This window comes from Hylobates moloch, unplaced genomic scaffold (genome assembly GCF_009828535.3).
Source record: "Hylobates moloch isolate HMO894 unplaced genomic scaffold, HMol_V3 SCAFFOLD_11, whole genome shotgun sequence".
In the NCBI taxonomy this organism is placed as follows: Eukaryota; Metazoa; Chordata; class Mammalia; order Primates; family Hylobatidae; genus Hylobates; species Hylobates moloch.
The window spans coordinates 14,821,178-14,845,142 of record NW_026652286.1 but is presented as its reverse complement, the minus strand read 5'-3'; the positions used below and the strand labels follow the sequence as shown (position 1 = coordinate 14,845,142).

The following is a 23,965-nucleotide window of genomic DNA, read 5'->3' as shown; positions in this document are numbered from 1 at the left end:
ATAAAATGTCGGTGTGTATGATAAAAAGGACATTAAAAAAAAACCATGATACCATTGTCATTCACATAAACCTACAACTCCTTAATATCAGGTTTGCAGTTAGTGTTGAAATCTTATGATGATCTCAAATGATTTTGACAGTTTATTCAAATGGAGATTCAAATAATGTCCATAAATCACAATTAGTTAATGTGTGGAAGTCTCTCTTTAAAAATCTGTAAGTTCTGTAATCCCAGCACTTTGGGAGGCCGAGGTGGGTGGATCATGAGGTCAGGAGATCGAGACCATCCTGGCTAACATAGTGAAACCCCGTCTTTACTAAAAGAAATACAAAAAAATTAGCTGGGCATGGTGGCAGGCACCTGTAGTCCCAGCTACTCGGGAGGCTGAGGCAGGAGCATGGCGTGAACCCGGGAGGCGGAGCTTGCAGTGAGCTGAGATGCACCACTGCACTCCAGCCTGGGCGACAGAGTGAGACTCCATCTCAAAAAAAAAAAAAAAAAAGAATGTAAGTTCGGCCAGGCGCAGTGGCTCACGCCTGTAATCCCTGCACTTTGGGAGGCTGAGATGGGCGGATCACGAGGTCAAGAGATTGAGACCATCTTGGCCAACATGGTGAAACCCCGTCTCTACTAAAAATACAAAAATTAGTTGGGTGTGGGGGCACGCGCCTGTAGTCCCAACTACTCAGGAGGCTGAGGCAGGAGAATCCCTTGAACCCAGGAGACAGAGGTTGCAGTGAGCCGAGATCGCACCACTGTACTCCAGCCTGGTGACAGAGCAAGACTCTGTCTCAAAAATAAAAAATAAATAAAAATATAAGTTATAAGTACTCCTTTCTCCTTCCACCCTTCCCCTCTCTTTTTGTCTGTCTGTGTGTCTGTCTCTATTGTTTTTTTTTGTTTGTTTGTTTGTTTGTTTGTTTGTTTGTTTTTGAGACGGAGTCTGGCTCTGTCACCCAGGCTGGAGTGCGGTGGCGCGATCTCGGCTCACTGCAAGCTCCGCCTCCCGGGTTCACGCCATTCTCCTGCCTCAGCCTCTCCGAGTAGCTGGGACTACAGGCCCACGCCACCACGCCCGGCTAATTTTTTGTATGTTTTTAGTAGAGACGGGGTTTCACCGTGGTCTCGATCTCCTGACCTCGTGATCCGCCCGCCTCGGCCTCCCAAAGTGCTGGGATTACAAGCGTGAGCCACCGTGCCCAGCCTGTCTCTATTGTTAAATAAACTTGGTCAGTTGTTCTTGAGTTTTCCTCAGTCTGAATTTTTCTGATGACAAGTCTGGGCTGTCCTTTATCATGTTCCTTTGTATCCTATAGTTCTTGTAAATTTGGCATTAGAGCTAAAGTTTTTAATACCTTTTTAACCAAGTTAATCATTATTTGGAATGAGTGCACTGTGAAGATACACAGGTGACCTTTAAATACCACAAGTTTGAACTGTGCAGGTCCACTTATACTTGGATTTTTAAAAACAAAAGTTATATAAAATGTACCTGCCTCTCCTGCCTCCCCTTTCACCTCCTCCACCTCTGTGATCCCTGAGACAGCAAGACCAGCCTTCCTCCTCCTCTACCTATTCAATGTGAAGATGACAAGGATGAAGACCTTTAGGATGATCCACTTTCACTTTGAACAGTATATATTCTCTTCCTTGCGACTTTCTTAATAACATTTTCTTTTCTCTAGCTTACTTTACGGTAGGACTACAGTATTTAGAGCAGACGCGGTGGCTCATGACGGTAATCCCAGTACTTTGGGAAGCCGAGAGGATTGCTTGAGACCAGCCTGGGCAATGTAGAGAGATCCTGTCTCTAACACCCCACCCAAAAAAAGAAATTAGCTAGGCATAGTAGCATGCACCTGTGGTACAGCTCTTTGGGAGGTTGAGGTGGGAGGATCCATTTGAGCCTGGGAAGTTGAGACTGCATTGAACCATGATTATGCACTTCATTGAACCATGATTATGCACTTCAGCCTGGGTGAAAGAGCGAGACCCTGTCTCAAAAAAAAAAAAAAAAAATATATATATATATATATATATATATAAAATGTAACATACGAAATGTGTGTTAATTGACTGTTATTGGTAAGACTTCTGGCCAACAGTAGGCTAATAAGTTTTAGAGGAGTCAAAACTTACATGTAGAATTTTGATTGTGCAGGGGGATTGATGCCCATAACCCCCACATTGTTCAAGGGTCAACTGTATTTGATAAATAGACAAGCAATATAATACAGTTTGAAGTTGTTCATCCTTACAATAATAAAGCCAAAAGATTAAATACTGAATTTTGTCTTTTAACTGACTTTTAGTGAGAGGTGAGGAAAACAAATGATGCACCAATATGTTAGCATGTCAGTAATGTTTTTTCCCTCCTTAGGTATAACTGATAGTGGCTAGTCTAAGTGGATAAAGGTTGAGGACTAATATCTATAAAATACCTATGATACCAGTTCTAATAACTCAGGGAATAACTCAGTTTCTTTGGATAGGTAAGAAGGGAAGGGCTGGATGTGGTGGCTCACGCCTGTAATCCCAGCACTTTCAGAGGCCGAGGCAGGTGGATCCTTTGAGGTCAGGAGTTTGAGACCAGCCTGACCAACATGGTGAAAACCCATCTCTACCAAAAATACAAAAATTAGCTGGGCGTGGTAGCGGGTGCCTGTAATCCCAGCTACTCGGGAGGCTGAGGCAGGAGAATCGCTTGAACCTAGGAGGCGGAGGTTGCAGTGAGCCGAGATCGTGCCATTGCACTCCAGCCTGGGAGACAGAGCAAGACTCCCTCTCAAAAAAAAAAAAGGCAAGGCAGCTCTCTTTACAGTGAGGGCAAAGAGAAGGTAAGTTTATGATTTAAATGTGAGAGGAAGTTTTCAGAAACAAGCTACTGGAACTGTGGTAAGATCGGCATGGTGGACAGAGCAACTGTGTACTATCTGATTTGCAACCTTTATTTTGCACATAATTGAATAGCATATTTATTTGACAACCACAACTAACCTTCAGGGGAAGGCAGAACTGCTTAGTTACATTCATGCTTCTAGAAGAAGCAACATTCTAGTAGAATGATAATTTCAGGGAAAATATACTAGTAAAACCAATTTACCTTAGACCTTATAAGGAGGATAAAATAAAAAGAAAAATCGATCATATTTACTGCAACCATTGTCAAGGTTTTAAACTACAGGTCCAGTGCTACCTTGAAAGCCTTGGGCAACTCTTCTCAGTCACTAGAACTGTTGATTATCTTTTGCTGTGTGCTCTCATTCATTCACCCATGATGCCTTCTTGGGGACCCATTCCCACATAGACACCTAATGCCTAGTTGACCGTAAGTCTTGCCATCATCCTAGCAGAGTAGACCAAGGTTGAGCACCTGACCCAAGGGCAGCTTCCCTGGAGGCTAATGAGACTAACTTTGCTCAAAAATCAGTTTGGCCAATCAAATTCTATATAGGTAAATTTAAATTATGAGGAACATCAATTAAGAAAGTACAGAAACCAGCCTGTAGCATAAAGAGTGGAATGGACTACAGCAAGCAGAGATGTGACAAGAGGGATCCTGTGTGTCCACGAGCAGTAGCCGACCTCTAGAGTGGCTGCCACCTTTCTCCCTCCAAGTCCTATGTCCTTGTAGTGAACTCCCTTTACCTGAATGTAATTTGAATTTCCAGTCCTTGCAGCCAAAGATCAAAATGGAATGTGTCTATATATATTTTTTGAATATTGAAGCAGTACAAAACATTAAAAGATTACAAGTGAAACATCCCAAATTAAATCAGTGAATCAGTGATTTTGGTATTGTTGCAGTATCCTCTCCAGGTGAAACTTGAGTATATTCATTCACTTGCTCCTAATCAAGTGAAAATTGGTTATATTAACCTTTTTTTTTTTTTTTTTTTCTTTTGAGATGTAGTCTCGCTCTGTCTCCCAGGCTGGAGTGCAGGGGTGCAATCTTTGCTCACTGCAACCTCTGCCTCCTGGGTTCAAGGGATTCTCCTGCCTCAGCCTCTCCAGTAACTGGGATTACAGGTGCCTGCCACCATGCCCAGCTAATTTTTGTATTTTTAGTAGAGACGGGGTTTTGCCATGTTGGCCAGGCTGGTCTTGAACCCCTGACCTCAGGTGATCCACCCGCCTCAACCTCCCAAAGTGCTAGGATTACAGGCGTGAGCCATTGCGCCCAGCCATATTAATCTTTTAAGGAAAGTAAGGGAGGTGGTTCTAGCATGCTTCCCCAGAGAGCTTTTAAAACTTGTCTGGCATCACCCCCCAGAGTTTTGGATAATAGTTTTCCAACCCGTGCCCCTGAGATTCCAAGTTGTAATCAGGGCTGAAAAACACTAGAGACTTTATGGTATGAGTTTAGACTCAGAAGAACTGCATGTTTTCTTTGTAGATTTTTTTTTTTTTTTTTAGATGGAATCTCGCTCTGTCACCCAGGCTGGAGTGCAGTGGTGCGATCTCGGCTCACTGCAACCTCTGCTTCCCAGATTCAAGCAATTCTCCTGCCTCAGCCTGCCAAGTAGCTGGGATTACAGGCATGTGCCACCATGGCCGACTAATTTTTTTGTATTTTTAGTAGAGACCAGGTTTCACCATATTGGCCAGGCTGGTCTCGAACTCCTGACCTTGTGATCCACCCACCTCGACCTCCCAAAGTGCTGAGATTACAGGCGTGAGCCACCACGCCCGGCCATTCTTTGTAGATCTTAACAGTTCCATTTAGTTGAGTATCTTAAGGGTTTTTGGTGTTTTTTTCCTCCAAAAAGTGAATCTTCACCAGAGAACTTCTGTTTTTGTCTTTTTCTTTTTTAAAGCAAAGACTTTAATGTGCAAGTTAGTAAATGGTTTGAGGGTCTGGTATTGCACTCGTCCTTCAATATGTTAGCAATAACTATCCACATGTGATCTATTTAGAAGCAGTGTTTGAAAGCACCAATGTCACCCCCATCTGCTTTGTTGTAGTTGGTTTTTTTTTTGGTTTTTTTTTTTTGAGACGGAGTCTCGGTCTGTCTCCAGGCCAGAGTGCAGTGGTGTGATCTCGGCTCACTGCAACCTCCGCCTCTCAGATTCAAGCGATTCTCCTGCCTCAGCCTCCCGAGTAGCTGGGACTACAGGCGCGCACCACCACGCCCAGCTAATTTTCGTATTTTTAGTAAAGAGGGGGTTTCACCATGTTGGCCAGGATGGTCTCAATCTCTTGACCTCGTGATCCGCCCGCCTCGGCCTCTCAAAGTGCCGGGATCACAGGCGTGAGCCGCTGCGCCCGGACTTTTTTTAAAGCTGAGAAAATGAGAGAAGGGGAATAAATTTTGTGTAGCTACAAAGAGGATGGCAAAATTAAATTTCAAACAACGGGCAGGGAAGGTTTCCGACGTGGTTGCTTCTTACTCCTTCTTTTGACTGACCCCGCGCCTTCTCCTCCTCCCTTTCTCCTCGCGTCAACCCCCACAGCGGCTGGCATGTGGCGGCGCCGTCCGCCTTTCCGTATGGAAACATGGCGCCTTAGGGGCGGGCCATCCCCAGCTTCGAGCCACCGCCAGCTGAGACTCTTCGGCGGGGACTCGGCCGCGCCTCTCGCGTTTCCGTACGGAAACATGGCGCCTCACTGCGTGGGGCGGGCGACTCTCGGCTGGGAGCCACTGCCCACGGAGCCCCCTGAGCGGTCATCGGCCACGCTTTAAACCTCTCCCTGAGGAAACACGGCGCCGCCCAGCTGCGAGCCACCGCTTACTGAACCCCTTCGGCAAGCAAGGGAAAGACCCGCCAGCCTTTCCGTACGAAGACATGGCGCTGCCCTACATTGGGCTGGCGCCTCCCGGCCAAGAGCAGTCTCCTCCTTCCTGATGCTGAGAAGCGGCCGCTCTGACCGCTGCCCACCCGAGTCGGGCTGGGAGGACCGCCCGCCGCGTGGCGAGGGATGCGGCCTCGGAGGGGCAGAGGCTGAACCGCCCCAGCCTGCCGCACACCCCTGCGGCTTCCGCCGCGGCGCCAGCCCGCGCCTGATTCTCGGCGGGAGCGGCAGGAGGGAGAACGCCGACTCCGTGGCAGGTGAGAGCGGGAGCTGGGGCGGAGGCTGGCGGGGCCCGCCCGGGAGGCGCGCGGTCCAAGTCGCAGGCATCTCTTCGCCTCTTCCCGTCGGATCCCATCCCGGGATGTCGGGGGCCGGCGAGGAAGAGGCGGGGTCCGCGGGCGGGTGGAGCTCACCCCTCGAGGCTGCCCTCTCGGCGCGCCCGCGTCCTCCCCTACTCCCGGCCCTGCCACTCCCTCGCTGGCCTGAACAGCTGTTTACAACGGAATCCGGACGCCGGGCGCGAGTGGAGCTCAGTGCCAGAGGAGGGGATTCCCGGCGCCGGGGGACAGAGCCCCGTTTTTTTTTTTCTTTGCCGAAAGACCCTTTCTGCTGGGGAGCCTCTTGTGTCGAGCCTAGGCCCGCGTGCAGCTCCGACGGATGACCGTCTTCTTGGCAAGTGCGAGGATCCTCCTCCCCTCGGCTCTCTTTTTAGACACAGTGGGGGTTGAATGGATGCGCGCGATATAAGCAAATTAAATGGTTCCTGGCCGCATCCTAGAGCCCTTTAATTAGAGTTACCATTTGTAGAAGGCCTGCCGTGCACAATCCCTCGTTTCATCTCCCCCCAAACCGAGCAGGTAGGTAGCTGTATTTTACAGAGGAGGAAACTGAAGTTACACAGCTAGTAAAAAGCCAGAATTGGGGCCCAGGTATGTCTGAAACCAACGCCCAGCCCTCCCACATACAGTGACATCACAGAGATGACGTAGGGATTCATCTCTATCAACAGATACTTGTGGGTGTCTATCTGGGGGATATACGGATGGAGCATAAGTGGGGAATATAACTGGTCCTGGCTCTTAAGAAGTTCGAAATCTAGGTGGAGAATTTTAAAATAAAAACTAGCACTTTTACCATCTGGCCCCAACGCATCTTTCCATCGTCACTAGCCACTTCCTTTTCTTACTTTCTTGTGCCTTGGCTTCTGCCTTCTGAGTGAAATGCCCTCCTTTTCACCTCCTCTCCCCCTCCAGACGTGTTTTAACTAGGTGAAATCCTACTCCTTTTAAAGATCAGTTCAGATGTCATCTTTTCTGGGAAGGGTTTCTCAATCTCCTCCCAGGCAGAGTTAGTTTCTTCCTCTGCTGTATTCCCTGGGTAATTTCATAATGCCACTAAGGCTTAAGTTTCATTATGGCTCCTTGTAAGCCTGTCTGCCTCCCCCTCTAGACTATGTATTTGCATCTTTCTATTTAAATAAGCACACTTTGAATTGAATTTAAGGCAGTGATAAATGCCAAATGTCGACTAGCCAGCCCTGCAGGAGTTGAGAAAGGTGCAATCACTGGTGAGGTCCGGGAAGTGTCCTGGGAAGAGACAGGACTTGAACTCAAAAGGATGGGGTTAGTTTACTAAGCTGAGCGTTAGAGACCTAGAAATCCTGCCTTTCCTCCTCACTGCACAGAATGAATTACTTCATCCCTCCTGGGCTCCTTCTCAGCATGTGAAGAGGGTAAAATTAGAAGCGTTTTGTTTGTCCTTTCTCATAGAATATGCTGGTAATGTTATCCTTTGGATCTTGGAGCATTTCCTGACCCTAATAGGATTTAGGATACAGAGGAGATGGGTGTCTCCAGTGGGGTGTTGGAAGCTAAGATGGGTCTAGAATGGGGAAATACATGAAAACAACTTTCATATTAATACAGGCCTGGGCCAGGCGCAGTAGCTCGCGCCTATAATCCCCACACTTTGGGAGGCTGAGGTGGGCGGATCACTAGAGGTCAGGAGTTCGAGACGAGCCTGGCCAACATAGTGAAACCCCGTCTTTACTAAAAATACAAAAATTAGCGAGGCATGGTGGCGGGCGCCTGTAATCCCAGCTACTGGGGAGGCTGAGGCGGAAGAATCCCTTGAACCTGGGAGGCAGAGGTTGCAGTGAGCTGAGCCGAGATGGTGCTACTGCACTTCAATCTGGGCAACAGTGCAAGAGTCTGTCTCAAAAAAAAAAAAAAACAGGCCTGAATATTTCAATTCCAGTAACTTCATTCTATTTAATGGAGTTCTCTGAAATTTCACATAATTCTATCAGGTGATTCTTTACCTCTCTCTAAGATGCAGAACACAGTCTGCCAAACACCCTAAATCAGTTGACATTTCTTTTGATCACTTGATTACCTTCCATGTGTGTAAGAAAGTCTAATTAGTGTTTATGAAAATGTTTTGTGATCTTCAAGTGCTGATGTTACAAATGTTAATTATTTTCAGCAAATGCAGAAACATTGTGGCTTCTCTCCCAGAAACACCTAGGAAAAGGGAGAGTGGAGGAATTGACTAAAACTTTTACTGTAATTAAAACAGGCCTTTTTTTTTTTTTGACAGAGTCTCGGTCTGTCGCCCAGGCTGGAGTGCAGTGGCGCGATCTTGGCTCACTGCAAGCTCCACCTCCCGGGTTCACGCCATTCTCCTGCTTCAGCCTCCTGAATATCTGGGACTACAAGCGCCGCCACCATGCCCGGCTAATTTTTTACTATTTTTAATGAAGACGGGGTTTGAGCGTGTTAGCCAGGATGGTCTCGATCTCTTGACCTCGTGATCTGCTTGTTTTAGGCCTGTTTTAGGCTGGGCATGGTGGCTCATGCCTGTAATCCCAGCACTTTGGGAGGCTGAGGCAGACCTTTTATTAACTGGCCCAAAGCACAGTGTCAAGTGTTATTGCTATTCTGATCAGCAACTAATAAAAAGCCCACCCAACTGCATACATTATGGTTGTTTTCAGCTTCTTACTCACGATCTTTTTCCTAATTACTGGCAAGAGGGTAATAAAAATATTTGCCCCACACATTCCTCTTAAACACTTCGTAAGATTCTATTTTCTGTAGGGTGCAGTGGCTCATGGCTGTAATCCCAGCACTTTGGGAGACCGAGGCAGGTGGATCACCTGAGGTCAGGAGTTCAAGACCAGCCTGACCAACATGGTGAAACCCCGTCTCTACTAAAAATACAAAATTAGGCTGGGCGCGGTGGCTCACGCCTGTAATCTCAGCACTTTGGGAGGCCAAGGCAGGCGGATCACGAGGTCAGGAGTTCGAAACCAGCCTGGCCAACATGGTGAAGCCCCATCTCTCCTAAAAATACAAAAATCAGCCAGGCATGTTGGTGGACGCCTATAATCCCAGCTACTCAGAAGGCTGAGGCAGGACAATCACTTGAAACCGGAAGGCAGAAGTTGCAGTAAACTGAGATCACGCCACTGCATTCCAGCCTGGACGAAAGAGCGAAACTCTCTCAAAAAAACAAAACAAAACAAAAATTAGCTGGGTGTGGTGGCACCCACCTGTAATTTCAGCTACTTGGGAGGCTGAGGCAGGAGAATTGCTTAAACCTAGCAGGCGGAGGCTGCAGTTAGCTGAGATTGCCCCATTGCACTCCAGCCTGGGCAACAAGAGCAAAACTCCGTCTGAAAAAAAAAAAAAAAATTCTAGTTTCTATCATCTCTGGGTATCTTATTCACATGATAATATCAAGGAATCAACCCTTTAGCCCAGTGTATTCACTTGTAAGCCCAAATAAAAGCATTATTTCCAAGGAGTTTACCTATCTGCTCTTAGGAATGAAAGTAAAGAGTTTAAGATTGAATTACTGAAGTAAATAGTAGCAGCAGGCAGTTTAGAGTGTGTCTTCTAATAGTTTAAGGCCCTGTATTCTTGAAACATGCTACTCAGGAGTAGGACAAAAATATTTCAACCAACTACTACTTGAGATCCAGAAATCTGATAAATTACAAATGACATTTTACAAGTATCTGTGTAGTCATTGAAGTAGAGTATTATAGCTGGATAAGATCTTAGCAAGCTCATTTATTCTACAAACGAGAAAACTGAAACCCAAAGAGATTAAATGATTTGCTCTGAGTCACATTGCTAGTTGGTGACAGAGCTAGAATACTTTTAGTTCTTTTTTTGTTTTTTTCTTTCCTAGGAAAGTGAATAAACTTAATTGAGAATGTCTGAAAACCTTGACAAGTCCAATGTAAATGAAGCAGGAAAATCAAAATCCAGTGATTCTGAGCAAGGCCTGGAAGATGCTGTGAAAGGTGCTGATGAAGCCTTACAGAAAGCAATAAAGTCAGACTCCTCCAGCCCGCAAAGAGTGCAGAGACCTCACTGTAAGCAAATTTGACTTTGGTTAGATGCAATATTGTCATTGTTTTCAGGTGACAGTTTTATGAGGCCTCCTTGTGCATGTGGCCGTGAGCTAGGTTCTAATACTATAACATTGCCAATGTAGCATTTAGGAATAATAGCAGTTCCTCAGCTGGCAGCCTAGCTACTTGTGGATTTTCAATTGCATGGGAAATTAACATTTTAGAATAATGTCCAGAATGTTCCTGTCTTTCTCCAGCCTCAGTGACACTCCAGTCTCTGAAGTGCTCTGAGAAATAGGAGGGTGGAGTACAAATTGCAGCTTTTATTGAAAGAGTGTTTGAAAAGTCTGAGGCTAATTCTAGCCAGGACTGTGCTTGTACAGGTTAAAAAAAAATGTGAGTAAGTTCACCACACCCTAATTCTCTGCCTGGGGGCTTAGTTCCCACAAGCTTGAGGGGATTCAGTTTGCTAAATGTGTGTGGTGAAGTCATTTTAGATCCCTGGCAAGGAGCAAGCCTCTTAAATGAAAGGGTGGCAATATCTTCAGGCATTCCCAGCGGTTGCCTCAACTCACGTCTTTTATGAAGAGTACCTTAAGCATTTTGAAGTGAGTCCAAAAATGCAAGTTTTTAAGAGGGAATGTCATAGTCTAAGAATGTCGGTATTGATGTTATCCCTTTAAATTGTAGATGATCAGTAGTTGTACATATTTGGAAAAAGTACAGACATTTTTGGGTTTTGGGGTGTGTTTGTTCTAAAATGATCAAAGGCCTTCCCAGGCAATTTATTAGTCAACATACTATTCTTCTAGCAAACATTAATGGACCCTATTTTATTCTGATTTATTATCACATAGATTTTAATAAATCAACTATTAGGTCAAATTGTGTCCAAGGAAACATGTTGTTACTAGCACAGTCTATCGTGCATTTGTTAGGCCTGTCTCCAATATGCGTAGTTAGAAAGCTTCTGTTTTCCTGTCTTTAAAATGAGGAAAATACAATATTTCTTAGGGTAGCAGTAAAGATTAAATGAATTCCTATAAGGCACTTAGAACAGTGCTTCACAGGTAATAAATGCTTAATAAACATTAGTTGTTGTTACTGCTCTTGCTACTAATATTATGTCATCTATTGCATTTAAAGATGCCAGGATTGGCCAGGCATGGTGGCTCATACTGTAATACCAGCACTTTGGGAGGCTGAGGCAGGAAGATCACTTGAGTCCAGGAGTTCAAGACCAGCCTGGGCAACATAATGAGACCCCATCTCTACAAAAAATAAAAATTAGCCAGGCATGGTGGCACATGCCTATAGTCCCAGCTACTTGTGGGGCTGAGGCAGGAGGATGGCTTGAGCCTGGGAGGTGGAGGCTGCAGTGAGCCAAGATCACGCCACTGCACTCCCATCTGGGTGACAAAGTGAGACCCTGTCTCAAAAAAAAAAAAAAAAAAATCAGCTGAGCATGCTGGCACATGGTTGTAGTCCCAGCTACTTGGGAGGTGGGGACAGGAGGATCACTTGAGCTGGGGAAGCCAAGGCTGCAGTGAGTCGTGATCATGTCACCGCACTCCAACCTGGATGACAGAGTAAGACAAGCCTCTCAAAAAAATAAAAATAAAAAAATAAAGAGGCCAAGATTGATTGCTGTAATGTAGATGTATGTGGCTAACATGATAGCTTTACAACCTATAGTTTCTGCTAAAGAAGAACTTTTGGTTTAGGTCTTCTTTAGCAGTCACTCTTTATTGGTTGGTTGGTTGTTGGGATGGCCAGACCCAATGTGGAGGTGACGAAGTCCGGTGGAATCAAAGGAATGAGAAAAGACAAGTTTAAGAGTGCATAAAGTGGGTCCAGGGGGCCAACGCTAGTATGGAGGCTGCAAAGGCCCCGAGCTCTGGAAGTCCGCACTGTTTATTGGTGATCAAACAAAGAAGCAGGTGGTAAGGATGTGGGGGTTGAAAGAAAGCAGTGTATCAAGTGCATGATCTACAGCTGTGACAGTTTCATATTTTCTTTGAAGCATATGGAACATGTTCTGCTACTTGAGATAATGGGAGACATGTTCTTCTAGTTTAAGATACAATAGATCTATGAGCCTAGGAGTGCTAGAAGCAAGGAGCCAGCAAGTCTAGACACATTCCAGAGGCCATGCTCTGAGCCCTGGATTCCATTCAAGCCACAAGGGGTTTTATGCCCTGGGCTTAGATTATGGTGCGGCAGGGCAGCCTTCCACCCTTTAGCACAGAGCTTGGTGTTCCCAAGGCCATGAGGGGTTTTAGACCCTGGACCCCAGACATGTTCCAAGACTCTTTTACATTATATCAGACATGCAAGCCCTGCTTCAGCTTCTCCCAACAGTTGGTTGATTGGTGTTAATTTTTTTAAACAATTTTAACTTTTATAGGTTCAGCCATTCTTTGGTTGATGGCTTCACCTTTGGCATCATGTCAGTCTGATGGCATGATTCCAAATTAATGTCAAACCAGTACTAAGCTACATTATCTGAAATTGTGTGTAGTTATGCCCTTAAGGCAAGAATACTTGTCCTGGGACCTATGATCAAGATTTAGGGGATCTAGTAATAACCAAAAAAGTACATCAACATTTGTTTGTATATGCATGTTTTCAGGAATAAGGTCATGGAAGCTTTCATTAAGTTCTCTTAGTGGTCTGTACCAAAATAAGGTTTAAAATCAATGCCCTAAGATATTCCTTTTGGCTGCCTTCCTATTTCTCCTGTAGTACTAGGTAGGTACAGGGCTATAAACCCAAAAGATAAAGCTAAGACCCCATTATTTGGGGATCAGGTAAAGAAGCATTATTGAACACATAGAGTGTAAATAAGGATTTACAAAATATGGAATTAACAGTTTACAGACGTTTCCCCCAAACTCTATAAATTTGTAGCTACTGAGTTTAAAGTAACTCTAAAATCACATTTGGAATTCTACAAATTAAAACGTAAGTAGCAGAAAGAGAACATTTATTGTTTTAAATTATAACACAGAGTAATACTTTAAGAGTAGAGTTGCTAGGCCAGGTGCATTGGCTCACGCCTGTAAGCACTTTGGGAGGCTGAGGCAGGTGAATCACCTGAGGTCAGGAGTTCGAGACCAGCCTGACCAACATGGCAAAACCCTGTTTCTACTAAAAATACAAAAATTAGCCAGGGGTGGTGGTGCGTGCCTGTAATCCCAGCTACTTGGGAGGCTGAGGCAGGAGAATCACTTGAACCTGGGAAGCGGAGGTTGCAGTGAACCGAGATTGTACCATTGCACTCCAGCCTGGGTGACAAGAGCGAAACTTCATCTCAAGAAAAAAAAAAAAAAAAAAGTGGAATTCTGATGTAACTGATGCAGAATATTGTAAAAGGAAAAATAGCTGGCTTGTAAAAAATCGATTAGTACTGATCTGAGGTGGTGATTTGATTGTAAAAGATTATCTGTTCTTTAAACAGAGATCCTTTAAACAGAGTAAGGATCAGTCAACTGTAACTTAACAATGTTTCTCTAAAATTTTCTACTACTTATACTTTAATGCTCTTCTCACAAAATACCGTCTGTTCTAACGTTTAATCACCTAGTTGACCAGTAAAAGATGCTATATTCAGATGACAAACATCAGTTGTTATTCCAGTTAATTAATATCTCGCACTTAGGACCTTCATTTATTGGATCAGGTCCTTGTGAATTTAATTAGTAGATCCCAGTCATCTTTAGATGAATAGAGGACACGAGAACTTATATTTCTAAAGCTCATGACTAGACTTTGAATTATGGTGTCTCTGTATTCAATCAGTCAAATATTTGTTGAGTGCATACTGCATGTCAGGGATCCAGCAGTGAATCAGACACGTATTGTCTCTGTCCTCGTGGAGCTTGTAGGCTAGAGACGAGGAAGACAAATTAACAAGTAGTTTCCATCAACATAGTAAGTACTATGGGTAACCTTTACCCTGGCTTTACTGTACTCATTCTATAGTAGCTGTTTGGGTGACAGTTGCAGTCTTGCCCTCCATAAATGTTCGTCCACTTATGTAACTAACAGCATCTTTTCAGAGTGTGTAGACATCTCAGGACACCTTAGTAAAGAAAGAGAGTACAACCATTCTAAACTAGAACTTCATTTTATTTTGGATTCTGTCTGCCAGCCTCTCAAAAGTCATGTTTAACCTAATATGGTTTTCAGTTTCCCTAACAAGGCATCAGTGTGCAAATGCTGTAACAAAATAACAAAATTTAGCAACAACTTTAGCTTTGTATCACATAAGATAAACTCCAGGGTAAGTTACATTATCTTTACTTTTTTTTTTTTTTTTTTTTTTTTTAGACCGGATTGCTCTATGTTGCCCAGGCTGGCCTTGAACTCCTGGGCTCAAGTGATTGACCCACCTCAGCCTCCCTAGTAGCTGAGACTACAAGTGTGCACCACCATGTCTGAGTTGACCTTACCATTTTTCATGGCTCTTATTACAACTCAGTTTCTCTTCACAAATTGAGGTGAAGATGTGTTGTCCACCAAATTGCATCTTTATGCAATTTTATGCAATCCTTACCAAGTTTTCATTTATGAAATTGGTAAATTTGAGAACTCTTACAAAACAAAATCCCCACAACCCTATAATTTGTATGCAGTGAATAATTCCTCTATATGTACATCGGTAACATGTCCTGATCATATCTTAGAACTGTGGATTTTATCTTTCATGATCAGATACCTGTCATTGATAAGTTTGATTTTAAGTAGTCTCTAACTTGGACAGTTCCTGAAAATTTTCTTCTTCCTGATGGTGAGGTTCTTAGTACTTGGTGCAAGCTGTTTTGTTCCAAGTATGCCCAAAACACTGAGAATGTGCTTGTTTAAAATTTGGAGGATTCTTATATTTCATAGCACACCCTGAAGTCTCTTCTTTTTGCATATGGAGAAACACTGACCCTGCAAGATTTAAGTGACTTGTTCAAGGTCATACTCAACAGAGTCCAGAGGAAGTGAAATTTCTTCCTGATTTGCTGCAGCCACTGTGTTTCATGACTAGGCAGCATAGTAACTGTGCCTATTATTACCCAGATGACTAAAATTATTGGGAAATAACAAATGCGGCCAGGCACGGTGGCTCATGCCTGTAATCCCAGCACTTTGGGAGGCCAAGGCAGGTGGATCACCTGAGGTCAGGAATTCAAGACCAGCCTGGCCAACATGGTGAAACCCCGTCTCTACTAAAAATACAAAAATTAGCTAGGTGTGGTGGCACGCGCCTGTAGTCCCAGCTACTTGGGAGGCTGAGGCAGAAGAATCACTTGAACCCGGAAGGCGGAGGTTGCAGTGAGCTGAGATCGCACCACTGCACTCCAGCCTGGTGACAGAGCAAGACTCCGTCTCAAAAAAAAAAAAAAAAATTCACCGAGAGGACTTGATGTGATGTGTTTCTGTTATTTTCATAAATTTCAGATGATAAGACATTGATTATTTTCGAAGGGGTGGCCTGCCCCTCCACAACCTATGGGTGTTTCTCGTCATGTGGGATGAGAGACTGAGAAAAGAAATAAGACACAGAGACAAACTATGAGTTCCCTCAGTATTTATTGATCATTATCTCTACCATCTCCGAGAGGGGGATGTGGCAGGACAATAGGGTAATAGTGGGGAGAGGGTCAGCAGGAAACATGTGAACAAAGGTCTCTGTGTCCTAAGTAAGTTTAAGGAAAGGTACTGTGCCTTGATGTGCAGGTATACAAACATCTCGGTGCATTAAAGAGCAGTATTGCCGCCAGCACCTCTCACCTCCAACCCTAAGGCAGTTTTCTCCTATCTCAGTAAATAGGACATACAATCGGGTTTTACAGGGAGACATTCTGCAGTCCAGGGATGAGCAGGAGACAGATGCCTTCCTCTTAGCTCAACTTCAAAGAGGCCTTCCTCTTTTACTAATCCTCCTCAGCACAGACCCTTTATGGGTGTCCGGCTGGGGGATGGTCAGGTCTTTCCCTTCCCACGAGGCCATATCTCAGGCTATCACATGGGAGAAACCTTGGACAATACCTGGCTTTCCTAGGCAGAGGCCCCTGTGAGAGGGCCTTCCGCAGTGTATTGTGTCCCTGGGTACTTGAGATTAGAGAATGATGATGACTTTTAACACGCATACTGCCTTCAAGCACTTTCTTAACCAAGCACATCCTGCATAGCCCTAAATCCATTAAACCTTGAGTCAACAGCACATGTTTCTGCTGCGAGCACAGAGTTGGGACAAGGGTTACAGATTAACAGCATCTCAAGACAGAAGAATTTTTCTCAGTACAAAACAAAATGGAGTCTCTTATGTCTACTTCTTTTTACATAGACACAGTAACAGTCTGATCTCTCTTTCTTTTCCCCACAATTTTTTGCAAAAGCAAGGTTAAAAAACTTGGGAGCCCTAATAATCTCTGAGTTTCTCCTTAAGGGAACTTGGAGTTTTAAGGAGTTTCTCCTTAAGGGAACTTGGTGGAGTTTAATAACACCTAATGCTTGATAATAACACCTGATACTTGATATTGATGTGCCCACAGTGGAAGTTTCATTTTCTGATAACTGGTAACATAAATAATTTAAAAATAAGCATATATTTATTCATATGTATATATACAGCAAATCCCTACCGAGCTGGGCGTGCACCTATAGTCCTGGCTACTTGGAGGTTGAAGCCACAATGAGCTGTGATCACCACTCTCCAGTTTGGGCAACAGAATAAGATCCTGTTTCAAAAAACAAATAACAAAAAAAACTTTTTATTTTCTTAATAGAGTTTTTCATGGAGTGTACATTTTAAATTTTGATAAAATCCAAATTATCCATTTTTTATTTTATAGTTTGAGCTTTTTGTATCCTATCTAAGAAATCTTTGCCTAATCCAAGATCACAAAGATTTGTATCTGTGATTCTTTTTTTTTCTCACCTATGCTGGAGTGCTGTGGCGGGATCATGGCTCACTGCAACTTCTGCCTCCTGGGCTTAAGCCATCTTCTCGCCTCAGCCTCCTGAGTAGCTGAGACTACAGGCACATGCCACCACACCTGGCTAATTGTATTTTTTGTAGAAATGGGGTTTTGCCATGTTGCCCAGGCTGTTCTCAAAACTCCTGGCCTCAAGCAATTTTTGCGCCTTGGCCTCCCAAAGGGCTGGGATTACAGGCATGAGCCACCATGTCCGGCTCTGCAATCCATTTTTAGTTCATTTTTGTTTATCATGTGAGAGAAGGATCTAGAGTAATGAATTTTTTTTTTTTTTTGAGACGAAGTCTCACTCTGTTGCCCAGGCTAGAGTGCAGTGGTGCAATCTCAGCTCTCTGCAAGCTTGGCCTCCCAGGTTCATGCCATTCTCCTGCCTCAGCCTCCCAAGTAGCTGGGACTACAGGCGCCTGCCACCATGCCCGGCTAATTTTTTGTATTTTTAGTAGAGATGGGGTTTCACCGTGTTAGCCAGGATGGTCTTGATCTCCTGACCTTGTGATCCGCCCGCCTCGGCCTCCCAAAGTGCTGGGATTTCAGGCATGATAGAGTAATTCTTTTACATATAGATACTTAATTGTTGTAGCACCATTTGATTAAAAAAAAACCAAAAAACTATCCTTGCTTTTTTTTTTTTTTGAGACAGAGTATTGCTCTGTCGCCCCGACTGGAGGGCAGTGGCACAATCTCAGCTCACTGCAACCTCTGTCTCCTGGGCTTAAATGATTTTTAGTAGAGACAGGGTTTCGCCGTGTTGTCCAGGCTGGTCTTGAACTCCTGGCCTCAAGCAATCCACCTGCTTCAGCCTCCCAAAGTGCATGAGCCACCATGCCCGGCCTATCCTTGTCTGTTGACCACATATATACATATGTGTGTGTATCAGTCTATTTCTGGATTTTCTGCCCTGAATTTCTGTATATCCTTATGCTAAAAATACACTGTCGTCTTGTAGTTTTATAATAAGTCTTGAAATCAGTGTCAGTCCTCTAACTTTATTTTTCTTTTTCAAAATAGTTTTGGCTTTTTGAGGTCTTTTGTGTTTCCATATAAATTTTAGAATTAGTTTGTCAGTTTCAACAAAAATTCTTCTGATTGGGATTGCATTTAACCAATAGATTGATTTGGGGGAAAATTGACATCTTAATGATATTCCCATAGAGGGGAACAACAGACACTGGGGTCTACTGGCGAGTGGGAGGAGGGAGAGGATCAAGAAAAATAATGAGTACTAGACTTAATAAGTGGGCGACAAAATAATCTCTACAACAAGCCCCCGTGACACGAGATTACCTGTATAACAAACCTGCACATGTACGCCTGAACTTAAAAGTTAAAAAAAATTCTTTTAATTGAAAAGATATATTGGGCTTTGATTTTGGATATTTATTATATTTTAGCAATATCCACAAAGCCAGATTTACTTATTCTGTATTCTTATTCATATTCTTTGGAAATGCTGAGAATGTCGTGAGGAAGAATTTTGAGTTTTCCCAACTTCCCCTTGTGACCAAATAAAGATTTTTACCAGACAGGATATGACCAGCTCTTCGATTTGGTTCCTTTTTTTTTTTTTTTTCTTTTTTTTGGTGAGCAAAAGAAAAAAGAAGGAAAATAACTTTTCACCAATGTAAGAAGATCTTTTAAACCTGGGCAAACCAGTGACATTACTTATCTAATTTTAAGGCCAGATCTTATCACTATCACACAAAATTAATATATTCATCTTCTAGGCCAGTACTTCTCAAACTGTGGTGTTTGGCGCCATCAGCATCAACTGGAGACTTGTTAGAAATACAGATTCTGGGCCGGCTGCTGTGGCTTATGCCTGTAATCCCAGCACTTTGGGAGGCCGAGGCAGGCGGATCACTTACTTAAGCTCAGGAGTTCGAGACCAGCCTGGGCAACATGGTGTAACTTGTCTTTAAAAATATAGAAAAAATAACCAGACGTGGTGGCATGTGCCTGTAGTCCCGGCTACCCGGGAGGCTAAGGTGGGAAGATGACTTGAGCCTGAGAGGTTGAGGCTGGGGTGAGCCATGGTTGTGCAACTGTACTCCTGTTGGTGACAGAGCAAGACCCTATCTCAAAAAAAAAAAAAGAAAATGGAAAAATAAAAAATGCAGATTCTTTGGCCCTGGTCCAGACCTGCTAAATCAGAAACCTTGAGAGGTGGGCCCAGCAATCTGTTTTCACAAGTTCTCCGTCTGACTCCATTATAGGCTAAAGTTTGAGAATTGCTATCAGAGACTTTTTTTTTTTTTTTTTTGAGACAGAATCTTGCTCTGTCGCCCAGGCTGGAGTGCAATGGTGTGATCTCCGCTCACTGCAACCTCCACCTCCCAGGTTCAAACAATCCTTTCGCCTCAGCCTCCCAAGGAGCTGGGATTACAGGCATTCACCACCATGCCCTGCTAATTTTTGTATTTTTAGTAGAGACGAGGTTTCACCATGTTGGCCAGGTGGATCTTGAACTCCTGACCTCAAGTGGTCCACCTGCCTCGATCTCCCAAAGTGCTGGGATTACAAGTGTGAGCCTGGCCTTATCATAGGCTTTTAAGAGTAAGAATTCCCCTTTGTTCCTTGGTTTAGAACCTTCTTTCCGAACGATCAGTCTCAAGCTTTATCAAAAGAGAAGTATGGACACAAATTTTGAGGCTGTTGCAGCAGTTGATACAGAAGTAAAATCTACAGGACTTGGATAACAGAGCAGGGGAAAGAGAAATCAGAGGTGACTCTTTTTCAAAGTTTTTGATTCACTGGATCAGCATTCTAGAAAATTCTTGTGTCACACATCTTTTGATCTGTCCATTGACCACTGTAGAGCTATCATATTCTGTCACAGTATCCTGTACAAGATAGTGGTTTTAGCATTGTTTAAACAGCACCATCGGCACCCTAAAGGACTTGATGCTATTTTAATTTTTTACAACTTTTTATTTTTATTTTTTTGAGACAGAGTCTTGCTCTGTTACCCAGGCTTGAGTGCAGTGACATGATCATAGCTCACTGCAGGTTCAAGCGATCCTCCAGCCTCAACCTCCTGAGTAGCTGGGACTACCAGCATGTACCACCATGCCCAGTTAGTTTTTACATTTTTTTGTAGAGATAAGGTCTCACTATGGTGCCCAGGCTGGTCTGCAACTCCTGGCCTCAAATGATCCTCTTGCCTCGCCCTCCTAAAGTGCTAGCATTACAGGTGTGAACCACTGTGCCTAGCCTTGATGCTATTTTAATTTGGGGAGATTCATTTGTGGCAGTGTTAGTGGTAGTGCAAAAGCAAACTGCTAATGGGAGCAAAAGAGAAGATCTTAAATCTGGTGTCTTTTTTTTTTTTTTTTCTTTTAGGGTAGACAGGAGGCAGAAAGGTTAGAAAATAAACCCTCAGCTTATGGGACAGATGATCATCTGTAACTTAAGTTTTCCTAAGTTTCAATTTACTGTAATTATTTTCCTTTGACCAGTCTTAGTAAACACCAGATGTTTTGAGTATTAATAAATGATCTCTGCTTTTAGGATTCAAGGGTAAAAAATGAATATGAAGTAACATTCTGTTGCTGTTTGAAAATGCCAGAACATTTTAATAGAGGCAATAACTGAAATTATTGTCTGGTACCAGAACCACTGTCTTCTTATTTTAATAGAAATTCGAATCCAGAGAAGCAAATCTCTTACAGTGAGTTTCTGTTACAGCTAGTCCTCCTCGCTTTGTGACAGTAGAAGAACTTCTAGAGACAGCGAGAGGTGTCACCAACATGGCTCTAGCCCATGAAATTGTAGTAAATGGAGACTTTCAGATTAAACCAGTTGAATTACCAGAAAACAGGTAAGGTGGTTGCTAAATTATCTTGCTTAGTAGAACACTGCCATTTCCCAGTTTTGGAAATATTTCCTTCAGTTGATACCAATATATTCAAACATATTTTTCCTTTTATACATTATTGCTAAAAAATATTCCTAAACAAGGAACACCAATTCTTCAAAAATCAAATAAAAGGTCTAAAAATCTTTTGTGAAAGTCTGCCTACTCAGTAGGATCTAGCTGCCTCATCTTGTGTTTTCATTGCCTTGTTTCATTCACTTCTTTGAAACTATCACACTGCACTATAGTCGTTGGTTTCATCGCAAAGGTGAAGACTGTGGGTTATTCTCTGTGTCCCTAGTGCCTGGTACTTAACCATTTTTTTATTGAATCAAAAACTATTGATTGTAAGGTGCACCTTTTAAAAATGTGCTGTCATAAGAAAGAGGAAACACTGCCCGTTATAATTGTTAAAATGCCATTGATTTTAAGAAAGATCCAAGTTTCTGAGAGATTAAAATATTGGTGGGGGAAAAGTTTGTTTTAGAATCAAGGAAATATGCGTGCAAGTGCCTTTCTGTCAGCAGCTCACCAAAGTCAGGATTCTGGATGGTACCTCAGAGTCTCTTAGTCTGTCCTCATGGTTGCAGGATGAATGCTGCAGCTCCAAGCATCCCATAATACATCAGCCTTCCCGGCAAGAGCGGAAAGGTTGGGAGGACTAGGGCTCTCCTTTTGTTGGAGAGGAACGTCTTCCCCTGGAGTCATGAAACAGACATCTGCTAATATTTTGTTAATCAGAATTTAGTCACATGCTACCCTTGCTATAAGTGAGCCTGGAGAGCTTAAGTCGGGTAAAAGGGAATGAACTGCTGTGATGGGCTTATTAGATTAGTCGTGATTTATTGTCACAGGCAGAGTATATTGTTGCCCTGAAAAACACTGGGATTCTGTTAACAAAAGGAGGAGTGGCTGCTGTGCTGGCAAGTGTCTCCCATAGGAAGCTTCTAAATATGACTTCACAGAGATTTCTTAAATCTGCAAAGATAGTACTTTTTTGCATTGAATAATGAAGAATTGCTTGTTTTGTGCTCAAGACAGAAAGACATTTTTATCGTTGTTGTTGTTGTTGTTTTTTGAGACGGAGTCTGGCTCTGTCGCCCAGGCTGGAGTGCAGTGGCATGATCTTGGCTCACTGCAACCTCTGCCTCCCGGGTCCAAGCGATTCTCTTGCCTCAGTCTCCTGAGTAGCTGGGATTACAGGCGTGCACCACCATGCCCAGCTAATTTTTGTATTTTTAGTAGAGACAGGGTTTCACCTTGTTGGTCAGGGTGGTCTCAAACTCCTGACCTTGTGATCCATCCACCTCAGCCTCCCAAAGTGCTGGGACTACAGGTGTGAGCCACTGCGCCGGCCATTGTTGTTGTTTTTTGAGACGGAATCTTGCTCAGTTGCCCAGGCTGGAGTGCAGTGGTGCAATCTCAGCCCACTGCAGCCTCCACCTCCTAGGTTCAAGCAATTCCCCTGCCTCAGCCTCCTGAGTAGCTGGGACTATAAAGCATGCGCCACCATACCCAGCTAATTTTTGTATTTTTAGTAGAGATAGTATTTCACCATGTTGGCCAGGCTGGTCTTGAATTCCTGACCTCAGGTGATCCTTCCGCCTTGGCCTCCCAAAATGCTGGGATTACAGGCATGAGCCACCACACCTGGCCAATACTGGTTTTAATGAAATGTTATGTTGTATATATAAATTGTTACAGTTTGGTACCTAGTTAAGCAGTTGTCCCATGTATCACATGGAAATATGATATTTTTAGGAAATAAAGTCCTTCAACCTACTACATACTGAATTGTTATCTTATTATTATTATTTTATTTTTTTGAGACAGAGTCTCGCTCTGTTGTCCAGGCTGGAGTGTAGTGGCACTATCTCGGCTCACTGCAACCTCTGGCCAGGCTGATCTCGAACTCCTCACCTCAGGTGATCTGCCTGCCTCGGCCTCCAAAAGTGCTGGGATTACAGGCGTAAGTCACAACGCCCAGCCTAAATTGTTATCTTAGACTACCTCATTATAAACATCTTAGGAAACTTACTAGTAACAGGGAACTAAAATTAACAGCTTTGAACTTTCCAATATTCTTATTATATGGCACTGTCATATGCTGTTTCTTGGATTAATGTTGGCTATCCAGTTAGTTGAGAGCGATTCTTTCCGATGAGATGCTTATTGCAAAAAATCCCTAACTTAAAATAAAGTATGCCATCAGTCGAAGTATGCCTGGGAAATCTTTCCTTGGTCTGAATCACTGGGATTGATCTTACCCTAAACCCATAGTATTTGTGCTTTTGAAAGTGAATTGAAACTCAAATATTTTGGTTTTTGCCCCGCCTTTTTTTTTCACTGCCCCAGCTTGAAGAAGAGAGTAAAGGAGATTGTACATAAAGCATTTTGGGATTGCTTGAGTGTGCAGCTAAGTGAAGACCCCCCAGCATATGACCATGCTATCAAACTTGTAGGAGAAATCAAAGAGGTGAGGCAAAGAGTGAATTGTGATGCTTTTCTGGTGTTAGGAGTGTTTATTCAACTTCTTGTGTCACCATCAGAAGTCTTTAAAGAAATTGAAGGATCAAGAAGTTAAATTACTTGCCAGGAAGTGGATCAAGAGTGTTTTTGGCTTAATGTCCTTTTTTAAAAAAAAGTTTTAAGCAAACCATGATAACCTGAAGGCATTTAAGACAATAAAGTTATTTCACAAAATCTAGGTTATTTATAAATTTTAATAGGTGTGGACACATTCCATTTATAATGGCCAAAAAGTGACTCAGCCTTTGGGGCAGAGAAAGCTTTAGGTAGAGGGACTGTTTTTGCAGCGCCTTTAGCAATAGCATCAAAGAAGAAATGTATGCATGGAAATTGTCATCTGTGGTTGACTCACAGTCTCACATTAATAAACATGCTTTTCTTTTTTCACCATTAACAGTTTTTTCTTCTATCCATTTAATTGCTACCTAGGGC

General features: G+C 43.3%; 1 protein-coding gene across 7 annotated transcripts in view; it reads left to right on the top strand.

The window, feature by feature from the left end:
- Positions 1-5,591: 5,591 nt before the first annotated feature.
- TCP11L1 (t-complex 11 like 1) overlaps positions 5,592-23,965 on the top strand; it is a 40,204-nt gene continuing 21,830 nt past the window's right edge. For 2 of the 7 annotated variants that reach the window (XM_032166320.2, XM_032166315.2), the window contains exons 1-4: positions 5,592-6,053; positions 9,994-10,180; positions 20,836-20,968; positions 23,360-23,480. In XM_032166320.2, coding sequence (XP_032022211.1) covers positions 10,018-10,180; positions 20,836-20,968; positions 23,360-23,480 — 417 coding nt within the window. In that variant the 5' untranslated portion in view covers positions 5,592-6,053; positions 9,994-10,017. Of the gene's footprint in view, positions 6,054-6,274; positions 6,473-6,500; positions 6,654-9,993; positions 10,181-19,734; positions 19,874-20,835; positions 20,969-23,359; positions 23,481-23,965 lie in introns of those variants that run through there. The other 5 variants (XM_032166316.2, XM_058446871.1, XM_058446872.1 and 2 more) reach the window with 5 other exon arrangements.